Here is a 22916-nt window from a genome sequence, read left to right as displayed (position 1 = left end):
TTATGTAAATCGTTTATCATTATATTCACTGTAAATGCCTAGAAACACCTAAATACGACACTTTCGAGGTTGCCTGTCTTTTTATCGACTCTATTGATTTGTAGCCTTTTTTTTTTTTTTTGCATTCTCAGACGCCATAGGAGCCTTTTTCAGAGGTGTAAGTGCGAGTGCGGCTTTGAGGCTGGTGCTAAGTGCTTTTCGTTACTGCGTGTTTACGCCTTTTGTTCCTTTTTTGCGTACATTTGGTCCAAAGATTTGGCCTCTCAGGTCCTTTCAAGACCCTCGAGGACGGAAAACTAAAAGTATTATTCGATATAGCGTGTTTCCCGGCTGCCTCAGCATTAGTGTACCAGACGCCAAGGCTTGTATGGTACCGTAGCCTTCAAACGAGCAAGTTTTCCTTGATGGAGCATTCTGGAACATCAAGAAAGCCAAACAGTGTACCAGATTAACGTGCCTATTTTTGCATTTTATTGCCTATTCTGGTATTTTGGAGGCCTAAATGCCAGCCTATTCCCGTCGTTTTTAGTGCCGATTAGTTTCGTCGTTGATGATCACTGATCACCCAAACACAATCTACGGAAAGTTCACTGCAGTTCACTGACACTGACAGTTCAGTTTATCGCTAGAGGCCACATTCTCTCTCCTGTTTAAATATACTATATATATCCGAGGGATGTTAAAGTCAAACCGGGACTTTCTGTCTCCTGAGTGTACAAATGGCTTGCGCTACTTCTTTTTCGTCGTTTTCACACGCGACAGGCCTCTGCGTTCACCACGTGGTGGTTCAAAGATTGTGCAAAACAGAAGACACGTGCTGGACAAGACGGCCGACAAAGAGGTCAGCGCGCACATCGACAGCGGATTGTCATTAAGTTTCTCGTGAATGAAGGCGTAAAGTCATCTGAAATTCACAGAAACTTGTGGCTCAGTATGGCCACGATACACTTAGCCGCAGCAAAGCGTTTGAGTGGTGCAAACGGTTCCGAGACGGCCGTACATCAGTGCTGGGCGATCCCGGCCGGGGCTGCTCAGAGCCCAGTGTCAGAGTTCCTGAGAACATTCAACTTGTGGAGCGCCTGATCCTCAAGGAGCGACGGATAACATGTCTCGATATCAATAGTGCATATAGTACTATCAATAGTGCATATTACTGCCAGGTTCTCAGAGATGTGCATAAGGCGCTGAAACAAAAGCGACCGGACCTCATCACTAAAGGAGTCCTCCTCCTACAGGACAATGCACGCCCGCATACCGCGCATCTCACGACACGCACCTTACAGGAACTTGGCTGGGAGTTGCTGCCACATCCCCCTCACAGTCCAGACCTCGCCCCCAGCGATTTCCATCTCTTCGGGCCACTGGAGACGTTCCTTGGGAGCCGCCACTTCAGCTGCGACGACGAGGTCAAAAATGCGGTCCGATCACGGCTGCTACGCGCCAGTAAGGATTTATACGCTGCTGGCATCCAAGCCCTCGTGAAACGCCGGGACAAGTGCATTAGTGCAGCTGGAGATTACGTTGAAAAATAAAACTAATTTCTCGCCTGTAAGTTCATTTTACTTTTGCGAAAAATGAAAAGTCCCGGTTTGACTTGAACGCCCCTCGTATATATTTTGATCCCAATCAAAATGATTTTGAAAATTCAATTGAAAACGTTATGGAAATATCAAAATCACCCGAAATAGTTTTTTTTTTTTAACTATTCGATGTCGCTAATGATACGGAATCGTAACGCGTGCAGCCCCAACGTGGTCGTCCTAAAACTCCTTGCTGTCGACGAGTTACGAAAAGCTGAATCGTAAAGGAAAAGGGCGCAAACGGTTACCTAAAACGCTCTGTTGTGCACCAAAAAGCCTCACTACATAAACGAGAGAGGCGCCATTCTGCGCTATATGGGTACAAACACTAAGACCCCCTTTTGTGCGATGTTTACTTCCAGCGTCAAGCCGGCCTCGGATATGCAAAATGGTGGTTACTCTGCGGATATGGATCTCCATTGTTCTGAGAGAGCGATGGGGCTCCTTTTTGGTGACAAATTTGCGTGTACATGTCGCATGACGAACGACCGCATTTTTTCGTCAAGCTCGCTGGGAGCTTTCCGCGTTCAACAAACGATCCTCGCATATATGTAACCGAAGACAATCCTTGTGGTGCCTGATATATTCTGCATGAATCAAGACAATAACAACGTCGCTGTTTTGCTTGAATGTCAAGTGCAACGTGAAGGCTGGACGCGGCTGTAAGTCTAGTTAGTGGCTCTGTTAATCCCCGCTATACAGAATAGGTATACCCCCTTCAGTACGTCAGAAAGCTTTCTGGTTGACCCTGGAGGCATTGGGGATGTTATACAACATTTCAACGGCACATGTGCCAAAAGTTAAAAACAAATTAGATAAGGTGCGTGTCTGTCTACTTATGCCCCAGGTGGTTAGTGACGATGAGACAAAACACCTTTTGACACCACCTGGGCATGGCTCGGGGGAAACTGACTTTACATACCCCAAGTACACGATTATGCAAATTGGGGAATAAAAACGGGTTCAACTCTACAAGGAAGGCCCTTAATATACAATACTACACTTTTTAAAAAAAAGAGTTTACTTTCACTCCTTTCCTTGCCACATATATAACACCCTTTTGTAGAGTACAATTACGCTCAAAAGGGTGTCTCCTCACTCCTTCAAGGTAGTAGCATAACACCTTCACCCTACCGGGGAGTAATATTACTCTCCAGTAGGGAGAAGGGTGTTATGCTACTCCCTTGGGAGAGTGAGGAGACACCCTTTTGAGCGTAACTGTACTCTCCAAAAGGGTGTTATATATGTGGCAAAAAAAAGGAGTTAAAGTGCACCCTTTTTTTTAAGAGTGTACCTTAACAAGTCCCACCAGGCCTCTAATTGCAAACTTCTCAACAAGTGATAAGCCTTACCTTTCTCCGCGTATAAGCCGCGCACCAAACGATCCCGCTGATAATCCACAGATACGCCCGCTTCCGAAACGAAGGCTAAATTGGAAGTGAGCTCGATGGCGACATAGCCCCCTTCTTTCTTTAAAACGCGAACAGGAAGTGCGGCTTTTTGTTAACGACAGCGCTCATTGATTTTGCTCAGCATGCACTGGACGGACGAAGCCGGAGGCCGTTTGCGTCGTTCGCACGCTATTCTGTATCGGCGTGTTCCGAATGCGCAAAATCAGCACAGGGTCACACCACGAGCTCCAAGTGCCGATTGTTATGCAAACTGCTGTGCATATTGAACGTGCGTTCTTCCGAAGCCGTAATAAATTGGCGCTATACTTTTTTTTCTGTGGTTGTGTTACTGCTTGCAAAGAATGCATTACCACCCTTTCGTGAGGGACATGTAGACCCGGAATTTATGTCATATGAATGTCGGCACATATGTGTGAACTGATAATGCATTCAGAGAAGTGTCCGCCCATTTCATCGAACGCCGTTTTATCGAACGCCATTTCATCGAACGCCTTTTCGTAGAACGCCGTTTCATCGACGCCTGACCAACGTTAGGTCAGGAGAGCCTTTTACGTATTTCACACTTTGGGGAGACTGACTAAGGTTAGGTCAGGAGAGCCTTTTACGTATTTTACACGTTGCCGCAAGAAAAAGCGGCGGCCACCGATTCGATGAAACGACAAGAAAAAGATGGAGATGTTGGACGCGTCGTTGCAGTCAGCTGCTCCAACAACAGTAACAAAAAATACGTGTATTATTAAGAATACTGAAACTTAGGAATGAGTGGAGGAAATAGTCCGATGTCTTGACCCGAAAAATGATTGATTGATTGATTGATCTGAACGGAAATAATAGTGAGTTTTAGTGAATCTCTTTCGTCAAAACGGTTCTCCAACAGTATCGGAGGTAGCCAATGGGAAGAGGTAGTGACTCTCAGAACGTTATCATCTGATTGGGTAATGGCGAAACTGTATGCTTGCGAATTCAAAACGGTTCAGATGTTCAACAACAGCGGATACGTGGTAATAATGACATGAGGATCAGACGGAATTTTTGCTTGAACAGCCAATATCGTAACGTTTCCGTCTCGTGACACAGCACAAACCAATTATCTTTCTACGCTTTGAAAAATCTCACTTCCAAACAAATCAATCGCTTTTACAACGAAGCCAGGAACCGTAGCTCACCTGAGCAAGAGATCATGTTTTCGCTACGTTCACAACATTAGCTAGCATTAGTTGCTGTGGTGACACTGAAGCAGACTATAAGCTTCTTAGGACAGTCACTCGACATGAGTTACTTTTGATAGGTTTATGTTTTTCCTGTCCAGGATATCTTTGCACGCCGTCGCTCTCGCAATTATCTCTTTCCGTTCTTCTTTTTAATTCCCCTTTGATCTTTTTGCCTCACAGCAAACCCTTTATACAACCCATGTTTGCTTTCATATGAATGTTAATGCGATGGCCACGTAAATTCCTTCACCACGATTTCCACTTATGGTCCATCAGAATTTTTTTTTTCTATATCCCAAAGGAAAAGGGCTGTCATCTTCATATTTTCGGTTTCGTGAAAAGCTGCCAGAGGTAGCTTGCCGACTTGGAAAAGATTTGTCAATACATGGTAGATGCCATTCAGGATGTCTTGCGTCAAATTGCTTGTACTCTGAATACCATCCAGATTTTAGCTCACTATAGAGAGATAGCATTGCCATCGGTACTTTGAAGTACATCGTTTCGCAGTTGATACACATTCGAACGTAGGACAATACGATTTGCCTAAATTTCACATTCCGCGTGTATCGCTAGATTACATCACGTGTGACATATTACACGATATGCCCGCTACCTGCAATCCTGCAAATGGTTCTTATAAAGGCTTTAAGCTTATTATGCTTATCACCTTATTTTGTAATATTCTATAACCTTACTTCCTGGACTACAGTGTTCCTTTAAGGTGGCAGTGCACCTTCTATCTTAGATTTATATATTTTTCTAGCGCTTAATGAGATTAGAGTTATCGTTCCAGGCGTCATTATCATGCGATTACAAAAGTGAACGAAGCGCGGAATGCGACCTTTTGCCATCATCTGACCCCTGTATGAAAGTCCTTAAAGGGACGGTCGCATCCGTTCATGTCGATTTCGAAAGTATATTTTATTTATTTTGTTATATTTTTATTTGTTTTATTTATATCGAAAGTATTTTATTCCTCGTTGACCACTGACCACGGTATCGAAAATCACACGCAAAATAGTGGCGTAGTTTGATTGCTATTCGATACATGACAAGAGCAGACGCCGGATGTTGAGAGTATGCCGGAATACCCTCTCTGGAAAAACGAGAAAACGTCACTCCCTAGGGGGCCAATAAGGGCGCGGCCTTGAGAAAAAGAATGCTGCTGCCGTGCGGGCGTCTAGACGGCGCCTTTCTCCTCTCACTTCTCCGACTAAAGAGTGACGTCACGCCGCTAGAGTTTCTGCAGCTGCGGAAACAGCGCTGATCTTTAAAAAATTCGTTTATTTAATATCTGTGCACTTATCGGACGAAAAAAAAATAGCCTAGTAGATTGTCGGCTGATGCCGAACATAGTGGTATCGGTTTCATATGTGGGTGTCCTGGTGTGATCGTCCCTTTTAGAACCGCACCGAAAAATCAATCTTCACTAGGAATCACTGAACTCTACCGGCCGATTTTAAATATCTATACGGTGAATCTCATACAGGCTGAAGAGCGTCGCATTAAAAGGACAATCTTCGGGTGCTGACTTTGCCGACTGGGTTTGAGATCAGACTTCTCTTCGACTGCAAGTTACGTGTAGATACTAAACACTGCTGCTGGAAGCTCGCATGTTTTCTGTGGTGGGTAGTCCACCCACTCACCCTCCTGTACCACCATCATCTCTCCCCTTCCTCTTTTACCCTCCCCTCTTCTCCCTCCCCTGGGTGCACAGAGCCGCCACTTCAGAGCAGGCTGACCGCACATTCTCCGTACGCCCCCCCCCCTCCCGTCTTTAAACATGGGGCGGAAAGCGAAGGCGCGCTGTTGCTAGAAGACGGATTCCAGAGATCCCAGTGACGTCAGTCACGTCACCCACTCTTGCAGAATCCGAAACTATGAAGTTTTGCGGATTCTTTGCAAAAATTCGTCGATTATTTATTTATTCCGTATGAGCGCCGCGAAGCAACGGTGGTTATGAACGGCGTAAAGACGTGGACAGATGGAGAGAGGACAGCAGGAAGGAGTGGGGGACGGGGAGTTAGTATGCGTCCTGGGCCGACTTCAGGGAAAACTGTACCGACATTCGTCCGGAAAGCCTGCCGGAAAACCCAGGGAAAATCCCAGAGAGCACAGCCGCTGCAGGGAGTCGAACCCGCATCACCTCCCATGTCTTGGCGTGGAAAAGCTATCATCCTAACGTCTACGCCACGCGAGCTAGTGAAAACTCGTCGAAGCACGTAATGTCGGCACAGGTCCCTTAGAAGTCGGCCCAGGACGCACATTCCCAAGGGTGACAGTCGTGACGTTGCCCACCTCTGTGAGGCCGACAACGGTGAGCCCTTTCGCCATCACCATCACCACCACCGCCACAATTGGCGGCATTTACGCTTTGCGTATACTGATCGAGGTGGATTTATAATGCGAAACGAAATAAATACCATTTTATTACTCCTAAATAGCGCCAACACGAAACACCGATTCGAAGCCCTCGGAACGTACCATCTATCAGCATATATAAATACACCAAACAGACGTATATTTAAAAGACCTTGTTTGGAACGTTTTTAGCCCCAGAGCGATCACACAGTGGACTCCTTTGACTGATTTATAATCTCATATACAGAGAATCGCCTTCCCGCCCGCAGTCGTATTTATGAAGGTTCCGAAAAGCTGAGAAAACTTCGTGATCCTTCAAGTCGGTGCCGCTCGGAGAGAGCGCAAGTTATTATTTCATTTTCGCCCGGCGAATAATTTGCAAGTGCAGCTGCAGCAAGAGGTGTACACACGCCTCCTTCCTTTCCGACGTCAAGTTCATCTGCTCGCATCGGACGCCGTACCGTTTAAGTTGGGCGTTGAAACTCGTCATCTGCTCTTGCAACCGGAATGCTCGTGAGGGATGTCGACGCGGGGGCGGTGGTTGGTGGTTATGTTTGGAGTCGGGATGGTGTTCGTGGTCGGGTGTACGGTGTACATGCAGGTAAGCTGTCTGTTCGTGCGTAATATGGTGGGGGTTGGCAGTAACGGTTTTGATATAACGGTAACGAGAACAACACCATCGGCAGTATTCGTTAGCTGGAGCAATGAGTGAGTTGCAGTGCGTCGTATACTCTCTATCGCCTTTATCTACGGGATAGCGTGGTGGTTCTGCGCAGTGCGCGAAGCTCTCTTCATGTTCTGCGCGTGCGCATAACCACCAATGGTAGAAGGTTTTAATACATCGAGAGAGTTTTAATACTTTAATACACTGTCGTCTTTGCGTACGTCAGGAATAGCGCTGATGGTCCTGCTCACGCGCATAACACAAAGAGAGCTTCGCGCAGAGCGCAGAACCGCCAATGCTATCTGTTACGTACGTTATCGCATTTGAGTACGATGTACTAAAACTCTCTGGTATCTCTTACGTACGCAAATGCGATAGCGTACGATGCCACTAAAACTCCCTATTATTTCTTCGGGCATAACGGAACCGTAACAGGGCCCGTTACTCCCGACCTCTTGTACCCTTTACTTTCGCAGGTACTCTTTCATCGAAGTACCTAACGTACATAAGACAGACCTTAATTTTCATATATTTCATATATGGTTTCTCTTTTTTTTTAATTCCGTGGTAGCGCCGCGAAGCAACTGTGGCTATGAGGGGGATACAGACGTGGACAGGTGGATAGAGGACACCAGGAAGGAGTGGAACAGTTTCACACAGGGTGTTTCACCCAAGGTGATCAAAAATTCTAACTTGGGACGTACTCGCCGGAAGATTGTTGGACTTTCGGCAATTACGTTCTGTAAACTTTTGCCGCCATGTAGAAAGGCTTTGGGCAATTTTTAATTGCGGGAAATTTATTTTTTCAGTTGAACTTTGAAAATTACCAAGTGAGCCTCACTTTTTTTTACAGAAATATAAAGTTCTCTACGGACAACCGCAGACCCGACAAAAACTATGCACAGTATCGCAACAGAAAAAGTCGGGAAAAAATTAGTGGAACTCCCGCTTTAGCCCCGCCTGCTTGATTGTCGCAAAGAAGCGCACAGGAAATGTGCGTCTGAAAAAGAAAGTGTCCTCGCCTTCATTTGTTTTGTTTTCTTTGTGATAAGACGGTTGTTTTGCCTTCTTTGTGATAAGACAGTTGTTTCGTTTTCTTTGTGATAAGACGGTTGTTTTGCCTTCTTTGTGATAAGACGGTTGTTTTGCCTTCTTTGTGATAAGACAGTTGTTTCGTTTTCTTTGTGATAAGACGGTTGTTTTGTTTTCTTTGTGATAAGACGGTTGTTTTGTTTTCTTTGTGATAAGACGGTTGTTTTGCCTTCTTTGTGATAAGACGGTTGTTTTTGTGGTAAGACGGATGTTTTGCTTTCTTTGTGATAAGACAGTTGTCACCAGTATCAAGGTCAAAGTGGGGGAAAGGAAGGTAAAACAAGAGGCGGGAACACTTCCTCCACTCCCCGCACCTTCCTTGCGCTCTTCTTTGCAACAATCAAGCAGGCGGGGCTAAAGCGGAATTTTACTAATTTTTTTCGACTATTTCTGCTGCGATACTGTGCATAGTTTTTATTGTGACTGTGGTTATCCGTGGGGGACTTCATATTTCTGTAAAAAAGAAGTGAGGGTCGCTTGGCAATTTTCAAAGTTCAATTGAACAAAATAAATTTCCCTCAATCAAAAATTGTCCAAAGCCTTCCTGGATAGCGGCAAAAGTTTCCAGAACGTAAGTGCCGAAAGTCCCACAATCCTCCGGCGAGTACGTCGCCAGGTAGAATTTTTTATCACTTTAGGTGAAACACCTTGTATATGACATACAGAGTGTTTCACTTAAGAGTGACCCCTAATTATTTTTGAGATAAAAATTAGAAACCTTCTGCGTCATCCTTGTAAAGGTTTCTGCCACCCACACAGCTGGTTTCCATCAGTGTACCTCATTAATTTGTCTAATTAGCTTAATTGAACTAAAAAATTCCCAAGTAAAGGTAATGTTTTTTGCGCTAATGAGAAAGCCCATGGCCACAGCACCCCATTTCAGTCACAATTACACGATCCTTCACGATCTTTCCACAAAAATTTGACACCCGAAAACACGTAAAAACTGCCCGAAAAACCGTCGCTCATCAAGGCGCGCTCGTTCAAGTTGCCCCGCCTGAAGTATGGGGAGGAGGAAAGGACAACACAGGAAACAGCACAGAACATCCGATGTCGGTGATTATCGGTAACAGATGGCTACGAACAGATAAGCTTGCGAAGACAAAATGCGTGATTGGGCCGGTCCCGGCCCTCCCTTTCCTTTTTTTTTTTTTTTTTTCTGTTTTTCTCATGCTGCTTTCATGCGCAGTGAGAGTGTCTTCGGGCCTTGCCGATAGCTGCCGCCACTGATGAAATCCGAAAACGGGCTTGCAGAGATGGCAAGTTTTCGGGTGTCGAATTTTTGTGGAAAGCTCGTGAAAGATCCTGTAATTATGACTGAAATGGGGTGTTGTGGCCGTGGGCTTTCTAATTTGCACAAAAAAAACGTAACCTTTCTTTGATTAGACAAATTAATGAGGCACACTGATGGAAACCACCTATTTGGGTGGCAAAAACCTCACAAGTATGACGCAGAAGGTTTCTAATTTTTATCTCAAGTACATTTTTTTAAATAATTAGGGGTCACCCTTAAGTGAAACATCCTGTATATGAAAACATCACAGACGAATGTTGGCACGGAGCCCCTTGAAGTCGGCCCAGGACGCATACTAACCCCCTTGTCCCCAACAGACCAACTATCGGCCCGCGGCATTCCAGTTGCTTTGGCGTCGTCCGCGGAGCCGGCTCTGGATCTTCCGTTCTCGTTTCTGGAGATGGACTCTGCGCTGCGGGACTCCCCTCAGCACACATCCCCCGGGCCGGACCGAGTTACCTATAAAGCGCTTCGGAACCTTCCGGATTCAGGTCGTGCTTGCCTCCTGCGGATGCTCAACGCCAGCTGGCAAAGGGGCCACGTCCCTCAAGTCTGGAAGACCGCTATGGTTGTTCCCATTCTCAAGCCTGGCCAATCACCCCGCAACATTGACTCCTTCCGTCCGATTGCCCTTACTAGCTGCGTGGGCAAGACGTTGGAACGCATGGTGTTCAGCCGCCTGAGTTGGTACCTCGAGACCGTGCGATTCTTCCCCGAAGTAATGCAAGGCTTTCGGCAGGGTCGGTCGGCGATAGATAATGTTACCGACCTAGTGACTGAGACGCAGCAGGCAAGAGCTGAAGATCGCATGACTGGTGCCGTCTTCCTGGACGTAAAGAAAGCGTACGATAGCGTTTTTCATAGCGCCATCATCGCGACACTGCAAGAAAGTGGTATCGGAGGCGCTCCCCTTCTTTGGATCCAGGACTTCCTGAGCGACCGCTTTTTGTTTGTTCGGACCACTGAGGGGGACACTGACCCCCACCCTGTTAGCCGAGGCGTTCCTCAAGGAAGTGTGCTCAGCCCCCTCCTCTTCAATGTCATCATGGCCTCTCTTCCTGCCCTGCTGCCCCACCACACGCGCCTCACGCTATATGCCGACGACATCTGCTTATGGACATCTGCCGCTCGCCGCGACACCATTCAGCATCGACTGCAGAGAGGCTTAGATATGATCGTCGCGTTTCTCGCCGACCGCGGTCTCTCCGTTTCACCCAGCAAGACTGTGGCCATGGTGTTCACTCGTCGATCATTCACGAGGTTCCCGCTCGTCATTGAAGGTTCACCACTGCCATTTGTCCCGTACTGCAAGTACCTGGGCGTGGTACTCGACCGTGACCTTTCCTGGTCTCGCCACATTACGGCTCTTACAACCAAGATTAACAGTTACGTGGCGGTTCTTCGTTGCCTCGCTGGTTTGCGATGGGGCCCATCCTTCTCTGACCTCCGCCGTGTCCACCAATCCCTCGTGCTGGGTTCTCTCCGGTATAGCCTTCCCATCCTGCACGGTATCAGCCGAAGCAGAAATCGAGATCTCCTCTTTAGCCAAGCCAGGAGCCTCCGCGTCTGCTTGGGAGTCCCTTCGACCACCGAGACATACTCTGTCCTAGCCGAGGCACGTGAACCGTCGATCAATGTCCTGCGGGACGGGGCAACCCTCAGTGTTCTCGCACGGTACCTTACTCGGCACCCTCTCCACTACCTTCGCCACGTCGACGAAGACTGCCCAGCCTCTGACTTCGGTCGTGCTCTCGGTCGCCTCAAAGGGTCCGTTCCTGCACAGTTCTCCCTGCCCTTGCACGCCCCTGCGATGTGGACGCTTGCAAGACCCGAGACCTGTTCCACTATTCCCGGCCTCCAGAGGAAGAACGATGTGCCTGTGACAGTAGCCCGCCAGCTCGCGCTCGAGCATCTCAGTTCGGCCTATCCTCTGAGCCGCGCCATCTATACTGATGGATCGGTAGCGAAGGAGTCATCTGCAGCGGCCTGCTACGTCTCGCAGGAAAACCGTGACCTCGCCCTCCGACTTCCCTACACAGTGTCCTCCACGGATGCGGAGCTGCTCGGACTGCTGGCCGCTCTGCGGTATATCGCTGAATCTGTGCCTGATGCGTGGGTCGTCCTCACAGACAGCAAGGCGTCTTTGGCGCTCCTGTCCACATACCACCCGAGTGTCGTGAGCGATCTGCGTACCATGGTACTCCAGGAGTACGCCCAACTCTCCTCGGTCGGCCACCGTATCTGCCTTCAGTGGGTACCCGGGCATACAGGGCTACACGGAAACACATGTGCTGACGCGGCTGCGAGACGCGCCGCGCTTGATGCGGCCACGCCGGTGCCCCTACTACCGCTCCCGTTGTCTGCGTGCCGCCTGCTTATACGGCGTCTCTGCGGCGACGGCACCCGCCAGTTTCTTGTAGACGCTATCCGACCTAATGCGTTCCTGCAGTCCATCGACCCCTCACTGGAGTTTGTCATCGGCTGCCGCTGTACCCGCGAGGAGGAGACCCTTCTACATCGTCTCCGGCTGAACGTTGCCCTCACCCGTTCACTCCTGTTCAAAATGGGCCACGTCTCATCTCCCACTTGCCCATGCTGCGGTGTAGAAGACGATATTTCTCATCAGCTCCTCCACTGTCAGCGTCACCACCATCATCGGGCCGTGCTCTGGCAACATCTCTCAGAGCTTGGGTGCACGGACGGACGGACGGACAGCCGTTTCTCTCGCAACACTCCTTGGCCCTGTGCAGCGAGCTAACCAGTGGAGAGTCACAAAAGCGGTGCTCCGCTTTCTGCGTAACACGGGTCTCCTGGGCTCTCTGTGAGCCCTGTGTTTCTCTCTCGGCCCAGTGGGCAGTCACCACAGCGCTCCTCCTTCGAACCTTGTCAACGCCTTGTGATTGTGTGACTGTGTGTGTGACTTTTCAGTTTTAGTTTTGTATTTTAGTTCAGTTTTTCTTTTCCTTTTCTTTTCTCCTTTTTCTTTCTCCTTTTCCTTTTCTTCTCTTCTTTTTCTTTCTTCTTTTCCTTTTCTTCTCTTCTTCTTCTTTCTTCTTTTCCTTTTCTTCTCTTCTTTTTCTTTCTTCTTTTCCTTTTCTTCTCTTCTTTCTCTTTCTTCTTTTTCTTTTCTTTTCATTTCTTCTCCTTTTCTTCCCGTTTCTTTTCTTATTTTTCTTTTCTTCCCCTTTTCTCCTCCTTCCTCCCCTTTTCTTTTCTTATTTTTCTTTCCTTCCCCTTCCCTTTTGTTTGGAATAGCAAGCCGACCCTCGTCTGGCTGACCTTTCCTTTCTTTTTCTTAATAAACATATTCCCCCCCCTTGTCCCCCTCTCCTTCCTGCTGTCCTCCGTCCACGCCTGTACGCTGCTCATAGCCACAGTTGCTCCGCGCCGCTAACACAGAACAAGAAAAACAGCAGTCTCAAACTGCCTAAGAACATCGAAGGACTGAAATGTGGCAGCTGTTATACTTGTCCGTCCAAAGCAACAGAACAATTTATCAAGCAGCAAAGTTTATCTGTGGGTACTACGTATTTATTTTAAATGCGCTACATGGTTTGATGTGATTACCCGTTGCCCTGATACAAGCAAAGTCAAGGTGAAACAGCGCAATAAAGACATAATGGCATGCCATAATGACATGCAGTCACGGTTTGCACAGATCTTCACGAGACATCAGTCATACCCACGAGAGCAGACATCATAGTTTGACAGAGTGTGCGAGCACAATGCTCTTGTAAACGTTCACGAGGTCGTTCAGTAGTTCACGAGGGGCTGCTGGTATACACAGCTATGACAAGCAGTTTAGAAGTTTGTTCTAAATGGCTGCACAGATTGCGAGAGCATCTACGTTTTGGGAGATGGTCTTCTATGTTTTGGGAGAGGGCGAGCTTTATGGAATCGCAGCTTCCGTTCTTCCTTGATCTTGTCTTCCTCTTTCAGCTTCCTGAGGCGCTCAGCTTCCGCTGCCTCAGCTTGTTTTTTCTTCGTCTCGTCCTGTTGTTTAACGTCAAACAGGCGGCGCTGCTCAGCTCGTGTAATCGAGTGAAAGTGCCAAACATTTAGGAATAGACGACTTTACAAAGATCCTCGCTCCACCAAGCGCGCGAACTTTGAGGGACACTTCTCTTTTGGCTTACCCCGGCTGACGCTGCTGCTGCGCACACCGGGAATGTTGTTGTTCTTCTATCTCTGTCTCTAGCCGAGCTCGGCACCGGCGCAGACGCTCTTGAGACCGTTTGTGTACCCAATCCACGGATATCTCTTCGGGTGTTAGCTTGCCCACTGCAAGCTAACGCTTGTGCCATCCTACAGTTGGCGATACAATATCTCTTCGGGTGTTGGCGTTGCGATGGTTGTAGACTAGTGCGTTTGTTGCGTTAAAGGGAACCAGCCAATATGGCTGGTCTTCCACGATGATGCCAATACATACTGAATAAATCCGGAATTTTTGAGCCGTGATGTGGGCAAGCTTACGCTTGTCCCATCCTACAGTTGGCAATACGAAATCCGAGAAGATCTTTTCTTGATCTCTGAATAAATTTCTCCCAAACAACATCTCTCGGTCCCTGTGGCCGGCCTTCCATTTGATGCCAGTACACTCTCTCTCCACCATGATGCCAATACATATATCTCTCTCCCTTCCTCCGGATAACTCTCCCAGACAGTTGTTGGCTTGGCTGGGGAAAATAAAGCAAATCAGTAAATTAAGGATATAGGGAGTGGTAGGCTAAAACGATAAGGAAAATGGGCTCACTAATTTTGTGACTCATCTAATCAGTCAACAATACAACTCTCCTAGAGAGTGTTGTTATCTAGCTTGTGGTATTGTAACGTGCAGTTAGTGTCAGTGCAAAGGGGACTACCTCGATAGGTAGTTCGCCTGCTTGATGACAATACACTCCCTTCAAGTCCGCGTAAGCGGTGGAGGGGGGCAAATGGGAACCGGCCCCTCATATACCGGACAGGGGCCCCTTGATAACGCGGTCCGCCCCCGGGTGGGCCGTGTCTTTGAACGGCGCGGCCGATAACAAGGTCGTCGGGGCAGTATCAATTCCGTACTGTTTTAGTACTTCAGTACTGTTTCCGGGAAAGAATTTTTCTTTCGCTTCCATAGTTTGCCTGCTTGATGACAATACACACCTCCATAGGTAGTTCGCTTGGTGACAAGACACCCTTCGTTTTTTTGACAATACCCACGCTTCGTTTGACATTACTCGTGGTGTCCTACAAGGATGCCCTCTCTACCATGCCTTGTATGCCATTGCCATCAACCCTCTCCTCGAGAGACTGTGTTTTCTCTCAGTTAGCCTAAGGCTACCTAATAGATGCCCACCACCTGTGTTTGTGTACGCTGACGACGTCTCCGTCATACTGCCACGCTAGAGTTCCCTAGAGCCGGGGTTGAAAGCATTTGAAGACTACGGTACAGTTTCTGGAGCAAAATTGAACAGATCCAAAAGTGTCGCTCTTTTTTTAAATGTTCAGCCAACCTGTGCTGCACCGTTTCAAATATGTATTCAGCCGTTGATCTGCTCATTACTTTTCGGGTCCGACTGCTAGCAGCATGGTATTACAGTCGCTTGTGGTTTTTAGCGGCTGTTTCATCCCCACCAGCGGTAATACAAGCTGCTATCACACGACAGGCGTTCCGCTTTCTGTGGGGCGGATCCGCTGAATGGGTCTGTAGGTCCCAGCTACACGGGAGCCGTGATCTGGATGGGTTGGTAGTACCAGCTGTGCCAGAAAAGTGCTTGGCGCTTCAATCGCATATTCTCTTTGAGGCGCTCCGTGCGTCGGAGCACCCGGCCTGCGCGTTAGTACAGTATTTTCTAGGATACTCCGCCAGGTGGTTCCTAGAGAGCCCCGAGCTTCGTCCAATGGCGGAAATACTCCCTGCTTATTTTAGTCCTAGTTAGTATTTAGTTAGTTTATTTAGTAGTTAGTTTTTTGTGTTGCTGTTGTGCGGCGCTTCCGTGTCCAATGCCCAGGTGAAGACATTTCCTTGTGGAGCGTCTCTGATTTCTACACCGCCTTCAGGGAAATGCGACCGGGTCCCGCAAGCCAGCAGTGCCATTGAAATTCGCCTCGTAGCGTATCGCTGCAGGCTGGCTTGATGCACGGCGCGATATTCTCCAGTGCAAGCTGGCCCAGCGTGTCCTTCCTCTGCGTGAACGTTTGCACCGTTTTCGGATATGTCGCGCACGGACAGTTGTCCGTCTTGTGGCATGTCTGAGACTGTAGAACATTATTTTTTGCGATGCCATATTCCACTTTTACTGTGCAGTAGGGTGGCGCAAATGTTTGGGCTCTCAGCAGTCGATTGGGCCACCGTAAGGTACCTGTAGCCGTTGCCGGTCGTACGTGCAGAGCGGAAGCAGTCATCATTGCTGATCTCGGAAATCAGCTTCCAAATTTGGACTCGCCGGTGTCGGCTGGCCTTCGGTGGCCCAGATGTTGGGAGCATGGCTATTTTCCAGGCAGTGAGAGCCGGGCTGCGTGCACATCCATGAGCACTCATTATTCGGGTCTGTGGAGTGCTTTCGCCGCTGGCTTACAGCGACTCGGCTCTTTGATCATGATCATGGTGAGTGGCATATCAAGTTCTAGTAAGCTCACTAGGACTGTACTGCCCCGTAGCGACTCTTCCAGAGTTTCAGGATTGTCCGCATGATGTGGCAGTACAAAAAGCAATATCCCTTTGAAGCGTTGTTATCTGGTATGTAAGATAGGATCTGTGCAAAAAAGGGGCTACCGCCATAGGTAGTTCTCTCTCTCTCTCCTGCTTGATGACAATACACACACCCTTCTTGAACACAGACCTGCTCTTCGTTTGTAAGGCGAGGGTAGTACTATTTTTGAGACATGATGTGGGCAAGACTTGCGATTGTCCCATCCTACAGTTGGCAATATGAACTACGCCCGGTTCTGTGCGTCTCTTTTCTTGCTCCTCTTGCAGAGCAACCATGACGGAAAGAGTGGGAACCAAGGCCTCTGTTACATTGGAAGACGCTGTGCCGATGAGAGTCAACAAGCTCGAAACGGCCGTCTCCGTTCAGGCCGGCATTCTAATGATCGCCGTGGGGGAGACAAAATAGTGCATGCATTCGTTTTTAGGGCGAGGGCAGTACTATTTTTGACATGTGATCTGAGCAAGCTTGCGCTTGTCCCATCCTAAAGTTGGCAACACAAGACCCTTCTTGCTTAGATTGTGGTCTGGCTCTTGGTACCTAATCCTTGGAGTCTTTGGAGTGCTCCCTATTTGCCTTGCTTTTGGTGTAGCTGCTCGTTGCGGGAGGCACGCTGCCAAGTGACCAGGCGTGGGGTCACAGGTACTGTCATCCGTAGTGGCACTGCGTCAAGTTCAAGCCCTTCGTTGCTTCTAGCAAAGAGCGTGCGGCGCCGAAGCGGAGTCTTGTGATGAAATTGGTCAACAACCTGATCCATGCTTTCGCACGGTGTTGATCGTGGACGTGGACTTTGGTGTGGGCTGAAAATTTCCGGATTCCACTATTCTTTTTGAAGACGGCTTAGTGCAGCGTTTCCCAAACTTCTCGTTGTGTCGAACCCAAAAACCAATGGATCCATTCGAGGATCCCCGTTAGGTACGATTCATGTTGACATAAATAAGGGACGTCAAGGAAGAAAAGGAAAAACAAACAAACAAGGCACCGCCATGCAAGAAACGAGAAGGTAGTTATTTCTGTCTTCTTTGGTATCATATATCGTCTTGTATCAATATCGTCCCCCTCAGAGATGACGTGACCAGCACTCGCAAAAACGGTCTTCGGGGTCTCCGGGATCGTCGCGGACCCCCACGAACACTCTGGGGATCTCCGAGGGTCCGCGGACCACACTTTGGGAACCACTGCGCTACACCTTTAGCTGGACTGGTTTATACAGAGTTCGAGGTAACTCGTTACAAGTAATTCGTTACTGTAACTAAGTTCCCTTTTTTTGGTAACTTGTAACTTAACTCGGTACTTTTGTGCCGTGAGCAACTCGTTTCTTTTTCAGGTAACTTTGCCAAAGTAACTTATGCTAAGTTCCAAGTTACTTTTAGTTCGCTTTTCAGTCACATCCGCTTATTTTCCTGCTTTCTCTCCGGTTCTTTCATGGCATTTTATGCCAGAAAACGTGATATTCAATCTATGACAGTATTCTATTCAGGAAGTAAGAACCGCTGCCATTGTGAAATGAAGCTTAACCGCTGTGCGCCCACAGGGAGTAAGATGCAAAGCGTTAGAATCGTTGAACATAAACGAAAACTATCTAAGCATGTTACACTCCTCCGCAGGCCACTCGAGGTCGAACTCAACCGCTCACGCGCGCTGCACCTATGTAGTGCTGTTTTGTGTCGGACGTAACTTGGAAGTAACAAGTTCTTCTTTTTCTTAGGCAACTCCGTAACTGCGAGTTACATTTCGGGCTGAAGAACTGCGTTATTAACTTAGTTACATTTTTCACACGGTAACTTAACTCGTAACGACTTCTTTTTGACGGGTAACTTCTCGATCTATGGGTTTATATACGTGATTAGGCTCAAGCGATCAGAAGTTTGTGAAAATATCCCACGAAAGCTGATGTGCATATGTCGCCCTAGAACGTGATCCCGGACCTCTCAACTGAGCGGACATTGTATGCTGGAAACTAGGATATATCTGCACTCTCGCTTTCTCACCGACACCGGTCATATTCGCCCCCTTGGAAGCACTGCAAACAGTCGCGTAGTAAAGACCAAGCCACATAAATCCATGGTGCAAGATTTCATAACTTCACAGCTATACAGTAAACGGGCGTGATGTTCTAGAAGGAGCAGCTGCGCAAATCCATAGCTTATATGTTCTACGCTCCCATGCACGATTCCATATTACACGCCGCTCACACACATTTGCAGATAATAGCGATTACCTGTGGCGAGCTGCAGATATGTGAATCATTTCCCTCTGTCGTGCAAGAAAGAAAGAAGAAAGCGTAACAGGTTTGGTTGTCCGACGTAACGTGTGCTTCATATTCCGAGTGGAATTGGCCGTTTATCACTAACAGAATCTGGAAACATCGTGCATTCCCGGGTGATAACTTCTCGAGTTGTTTGCACACGCAAATAGTTCCCGTCAGCCGCCAGTGTGTATGTGTTACATGTGGATAAGGTCTATACGATGATTGACCTTACATTGCTACCAACGGCAATCTGCCGTTTCCATGGCCTTTTCAGAAAGAGCTGGCGCCACCGCTCGGCTAATGCCCCTCTCACAAGGCAAACCGAATGGCATTCCCAGCGAATGACAATCGCATCGAATGTCATTCGTTTGTCTTCCATCGAGCTACACGAAGAAACAGAATGTCATTCGCAAATGATGTCAGTGTCGATAATTAAGACACCAGGGCCGAACATATGAAGCATTATACAGGTACATTAGTTATATTTTTATTTCTTCTGCTCGAAACTAGCGAAACCTTAGATTATTTCACAAAATCGTTGCGTTTTGAAGACACTTAATTGGCTAAGTACCACAAGCAAAGACCTATCTGCATCGCACTTGGCAATGTGGCGACTGGGCAGGAGGGTAGTTCTCCGAAAAACAGTGTTTAGCCTTCCTTCCTGCGTGTAAAAAGTTATCAAACTCGTGGTAAAATATTGAAGTACAACTTTTCATTCGTCTTTCATTTCTTCGAACGGTTTATCGTTGTTGTTTTTGATACCGATGGTACGCTGTCAGTGCGAGAGGGAAAAGCGGAGGAATTCCCCGAACTCATTCGTTACGCGAATATCATTCGCATGTATTGCCATTTCATTTCACCGTGTGATACGAAACGAATGCCATTCAGTGCGAATCTCATTCGCTGGGAATGACATTCAATTTGCCGTGTGACATGGGTATAACTGGCACAGTAGTAACTGGTTGTCAATCATGGCGTCAACTATATAAAACCATATGCGTGCTCTCTCCGTTGGTCGTAACGGGTTATATTGTTGACTGATTCGACGAATCACAGATATATATGTATTGGCATCATCGTGGAAGACCAGCCATATAATCACAGAATTAAAGTGTTAAACCTGAAGGTCCGGGATGCAACATTGTACCTGGGGGGATGTCCTCGTCTGTCATCACAGACTAGAACAAGTTTAGTACCGGTGTTCTATGCAAGAGCAGCTAGTAAACATTGGACTTCTTCTTCTGCTCTGAGTTCAGTCGTTTGTACTGAAACCGAAACGAGCCTAACTTATCACCCTTGCTGTACTTTGCTTTGCAAGTGCTGAACGAACATATGCTACTATACCATCTTTATCCAGAAGTTCACGAAATGTTGCCTCTCACCGCAAAAATACGCAACCCAATACCCTGTAGATACGAACGGCAGACGACGAAGAACAACCGAACTGTTTCGCCGAAGTCCCGAAAGAATACGGCACTGTCTTGCGACATCTGCGACATTTTATATGAATGGACTGGATTGGATTGGACTGGATATAAAAATAATATCGAGATTGTGGCTCCACGAATGTGGAGCCGCCCACTCCGTGACGTTGCAGTTGACTGTAGGACGACCACTACTGGTCGGTGGGGTGAATGATGAAATGACAGGAAAGAAAATGAACAATTGAAAAAGAAAAAAAAAGCAAGATTGGACATCTTCAGGCATTCTGACACACGCGTTTAAATGCAGGATCCTTATAGGGCTATCCTGCTCCTGATCTTCGGACGCTTACACCAGTTTCGTATCTTCTCCTTCGTCCTATTTTCTCTTATCTTCGTCTGTCTTTTCTTTTCTCTCTCCATAACTGTTACGGACGGACCTAGACGGCTGTCGGCGTTTATAGGCCGATAGGACTATCGCTTTAAAAGGGAAAAGATTGGAATATCGCATGCGTGCATGTACGCGGGATTACTCAGCGTTCTACCGCATTGTTCTACAGCACTTTAAGTGACTACGACGCTGTTTCTTTTTTGATTGCTGACACTTTAGGCGACCAGATAAAGGACACGGCATTTCAAAGGGAGAAAACTATAGGGCAAACGCGCCGCGCCATTGATCTCGGCTTGCATGATAAGGATCTGATAAACTGTGGCGCGCTTGCCCTAGCTAACGACAAAGCGAGCCATCAAGATCGGGGCACGTGTTCGTGCAAACTGCTTTCTCAGACTGATGTTCCGCAGTCGTAGTTTGACAGTGACAGTTGATAGTTATAGACTATAGTTATAGACTAGTTATAGACAGTTGTTAGCTGATGTTCCGCGGTTGTTGTAGTTTGATCCGTACAAGCGTGGTGCTCGGTTCTTGCTGAGCTCCACAAAACTACCTCTTCAATCCTTACGTTTCCTTCTTTCTCCTACAGAAAACCACTTACAACAGCTCCATCCCAGTCGCCAAGGAGAAGAAGTCGCAACTACATGCATCCGCCACGGGCAACGCCAGCCCTGTAGCTGTGAGCGTCACCGCCAGAGTGATTGCGCTCCGCTCCTTAGAAGCCATCAAACATTCCCGTATTCCTCTCACCGACCGCGTCCGCCTCGCCTGCGGAACCTTCCAAGACATCCTCAAGGGACCTGCGCCGGACGCCGCGGCTCGCCAACGCGTCCTGGCCTACAAGACACGATTGCACTTGCTCTTCAGCGGCGTCGTGCGCGACGTCCTTTACTGTTCCATACCCAAGGTTGCCAACACGAGTCTCAAGAAGCTCCTACTCACTTTGGACGAAAGTCACAATGGACGGTACACTGAGAACACTTTGCATTCGTACGTGAAGACGGCGCTGGCAGTTCCGCAGCTGCTGCGTCACGGAAAGACTTCCTTGTCGCAAGTTGAAAGTGCGTTTAAAGTGATGTTTGTGCGGCATCCGTTCGAGAGGCTCGTATCGTTTTTTCAAGACAAAGGAAGGCGTGGCACCAAGACCGGGAATTACTATTACCGTACCTACTGGAACAGATTGATGAAGAGGCTCAGAGGAGCACGTGAAGTGGACACTTTGAAGTCCATGCTGACGTTCCGGGAATTCGTACACCTTCTGCTAGAGACGAGTCCAAAGCAGTACGATCTTCACTGGCAGTTGTATTCTGATAGATGTGCGCCTTGTACAGTTCAATACGATCTGGTGGGCACATTCGATGACCTGCCAGATTTCTATCGCCTTCTGGGAAGAGACTACACCAACTGGGAAAACAAGGGACCGAGCAATACTGCTAATGATACATTGTACCATTTTTCCCAGTTGTCGCGCAGCGCTGTGATGAGCCTGTATAGGGTATATTTTAAGGATTTCTTGTTGTTTGGTTATTCAGTGGAGCCTTACCTGGACGTTGCTCAACCGTAGTGTAAATAGGAATGAAATAAATAGGAGCAAGACGACGTCGCTGTTTCTGGGGTGAACGGGCGCAGATGGCGTCACTTGGGAGGCGTGCCTCTCCAACTTGCTGCTTGCGGACCCCAGCAGAGGCAGTAAATGAACTACCGTATTATCCGGTGTATATCGTGCGCGCCTAAAAACGGGCCGAATTTGAAAAATGCTCTATGTATAACGTATGTCGTAACGTATGTAAATGTATATCACAAGAGCGGCGTGAACGAAGACAGCGGGAAACGACACGCGAGTTAGTATGTTATCTGTACAATTTTTGAAGCGTGTCTCGTGGAAGAAGGCATGAATCACGTTGATTTCTCCATCGGCAATCACTCTTTTCTCCGCCATCTTGAAGACGATGCGAGCGCCTCTACAGGTAGTTGGAGAGGCGAATACTAACCCATTCCCCCCTCCCCCCATCTGCGTCGTCGTCACTGGGGGTAGAACCAACATAACACCGAAAAACTAATTATCCAATGTGCAAACGTGCCGCGATATCACACCCGGACGAGTTTCCGCTTTTCGTGGTGCCGACCTTCTGCGCGTCCTCTGTTATAAAACGGAGTGCAAGATTACATAGACGCAAACAATCGTAAAAACTGTTCGTGCAGCCCAGCACGGATAAGATTACCAATTTACCGCAATAAGCACTTAATGTCGTTTTCCGTGCCTGTGTGGCACAGGCACTATCACGAATTCTATAGTCGCCTTTCACTTCGCGTACAAATAGCACACGACCTTGGTCGCACCTAGCATTACGACACGCTTCCCCGTCCTGTTCGCTCATAATAAGAAAGGACAAATAAGCATAAAAGTAGACAAATGAAAGGAACTACTGATCAAAGAAATACCTTGACACAGCAACGCGAGCCGAAGTGCCGTAGTTACACAGACAAAAACAAAGTCCATCGAACACATCCCAATGAAATGCACGTTGCAAAAATCACCAAGTGTCAATGTTG

At 47.7% G+C, this 22916-nt stretch overlaps 1 protein-coding gene across 1 annotated transcript; it reads left to right on the top strand.

The window, feature by feature from the left end:
• Window positions 1-6948: 6948 nt before the first annotated feature.
• LOC135392728 (carbohydrate sulfotransferase 8-like) lies at window positions 6949-21962 on the top strand. The gene is made up of 2 exons (XM_064623452.1): window positions 6949-7165; window positions 20953-21962. Exons 1-2 carry the CDS (start codon window positions 7085-7087, stop codon window positions 21925-21927), a joined length of 1056 nt encoding a protein of 351 aa, XP_064479522.1. The 5' UTR covers window positions 6949-7084; the 3' UTR covers window positions 21928-21962.
• Window positions 21963-22916: the final 954 nt, after the last annotated feature.

This window comes from Ornithodoros turicata, chromosome 4 (assembly GCF_037126465.1).
Source record: "Ornithodoros turicata isolate Travis chromosome 4, ASM3712646v1, whole genome shotgun sequence".
Taxonomy (NCBI): Eukaryota; Metazoa; Arthropoda; class Arachnida; order Ixodida; family Argasidae; genus Ornithodoros; species Ornithodoros turicata.
The sequence above is the reverse complement of the archived record's forward strand: the minus strand, read 5'-3'. Positions and strand labels throughout refer to the sequence as shown.

Bases quoted from the DNA above. Each gene is read 5' to 3' on its own strand.
- LOC135392728 (XM_064623452.1), top strand. From the start codon at position 7,085: ATGTCGACGCGGGGGCGGTGGTTGGTGGTTATGTTTGGAGTCGGGATG. The intron at 7,166-20,952 runs GTAAGCTGTCTG...TTTCTCCTACAG, and splicing joins GGTGTACGGTGTACATGCAG to AAAACCACTTACAACAGCTC.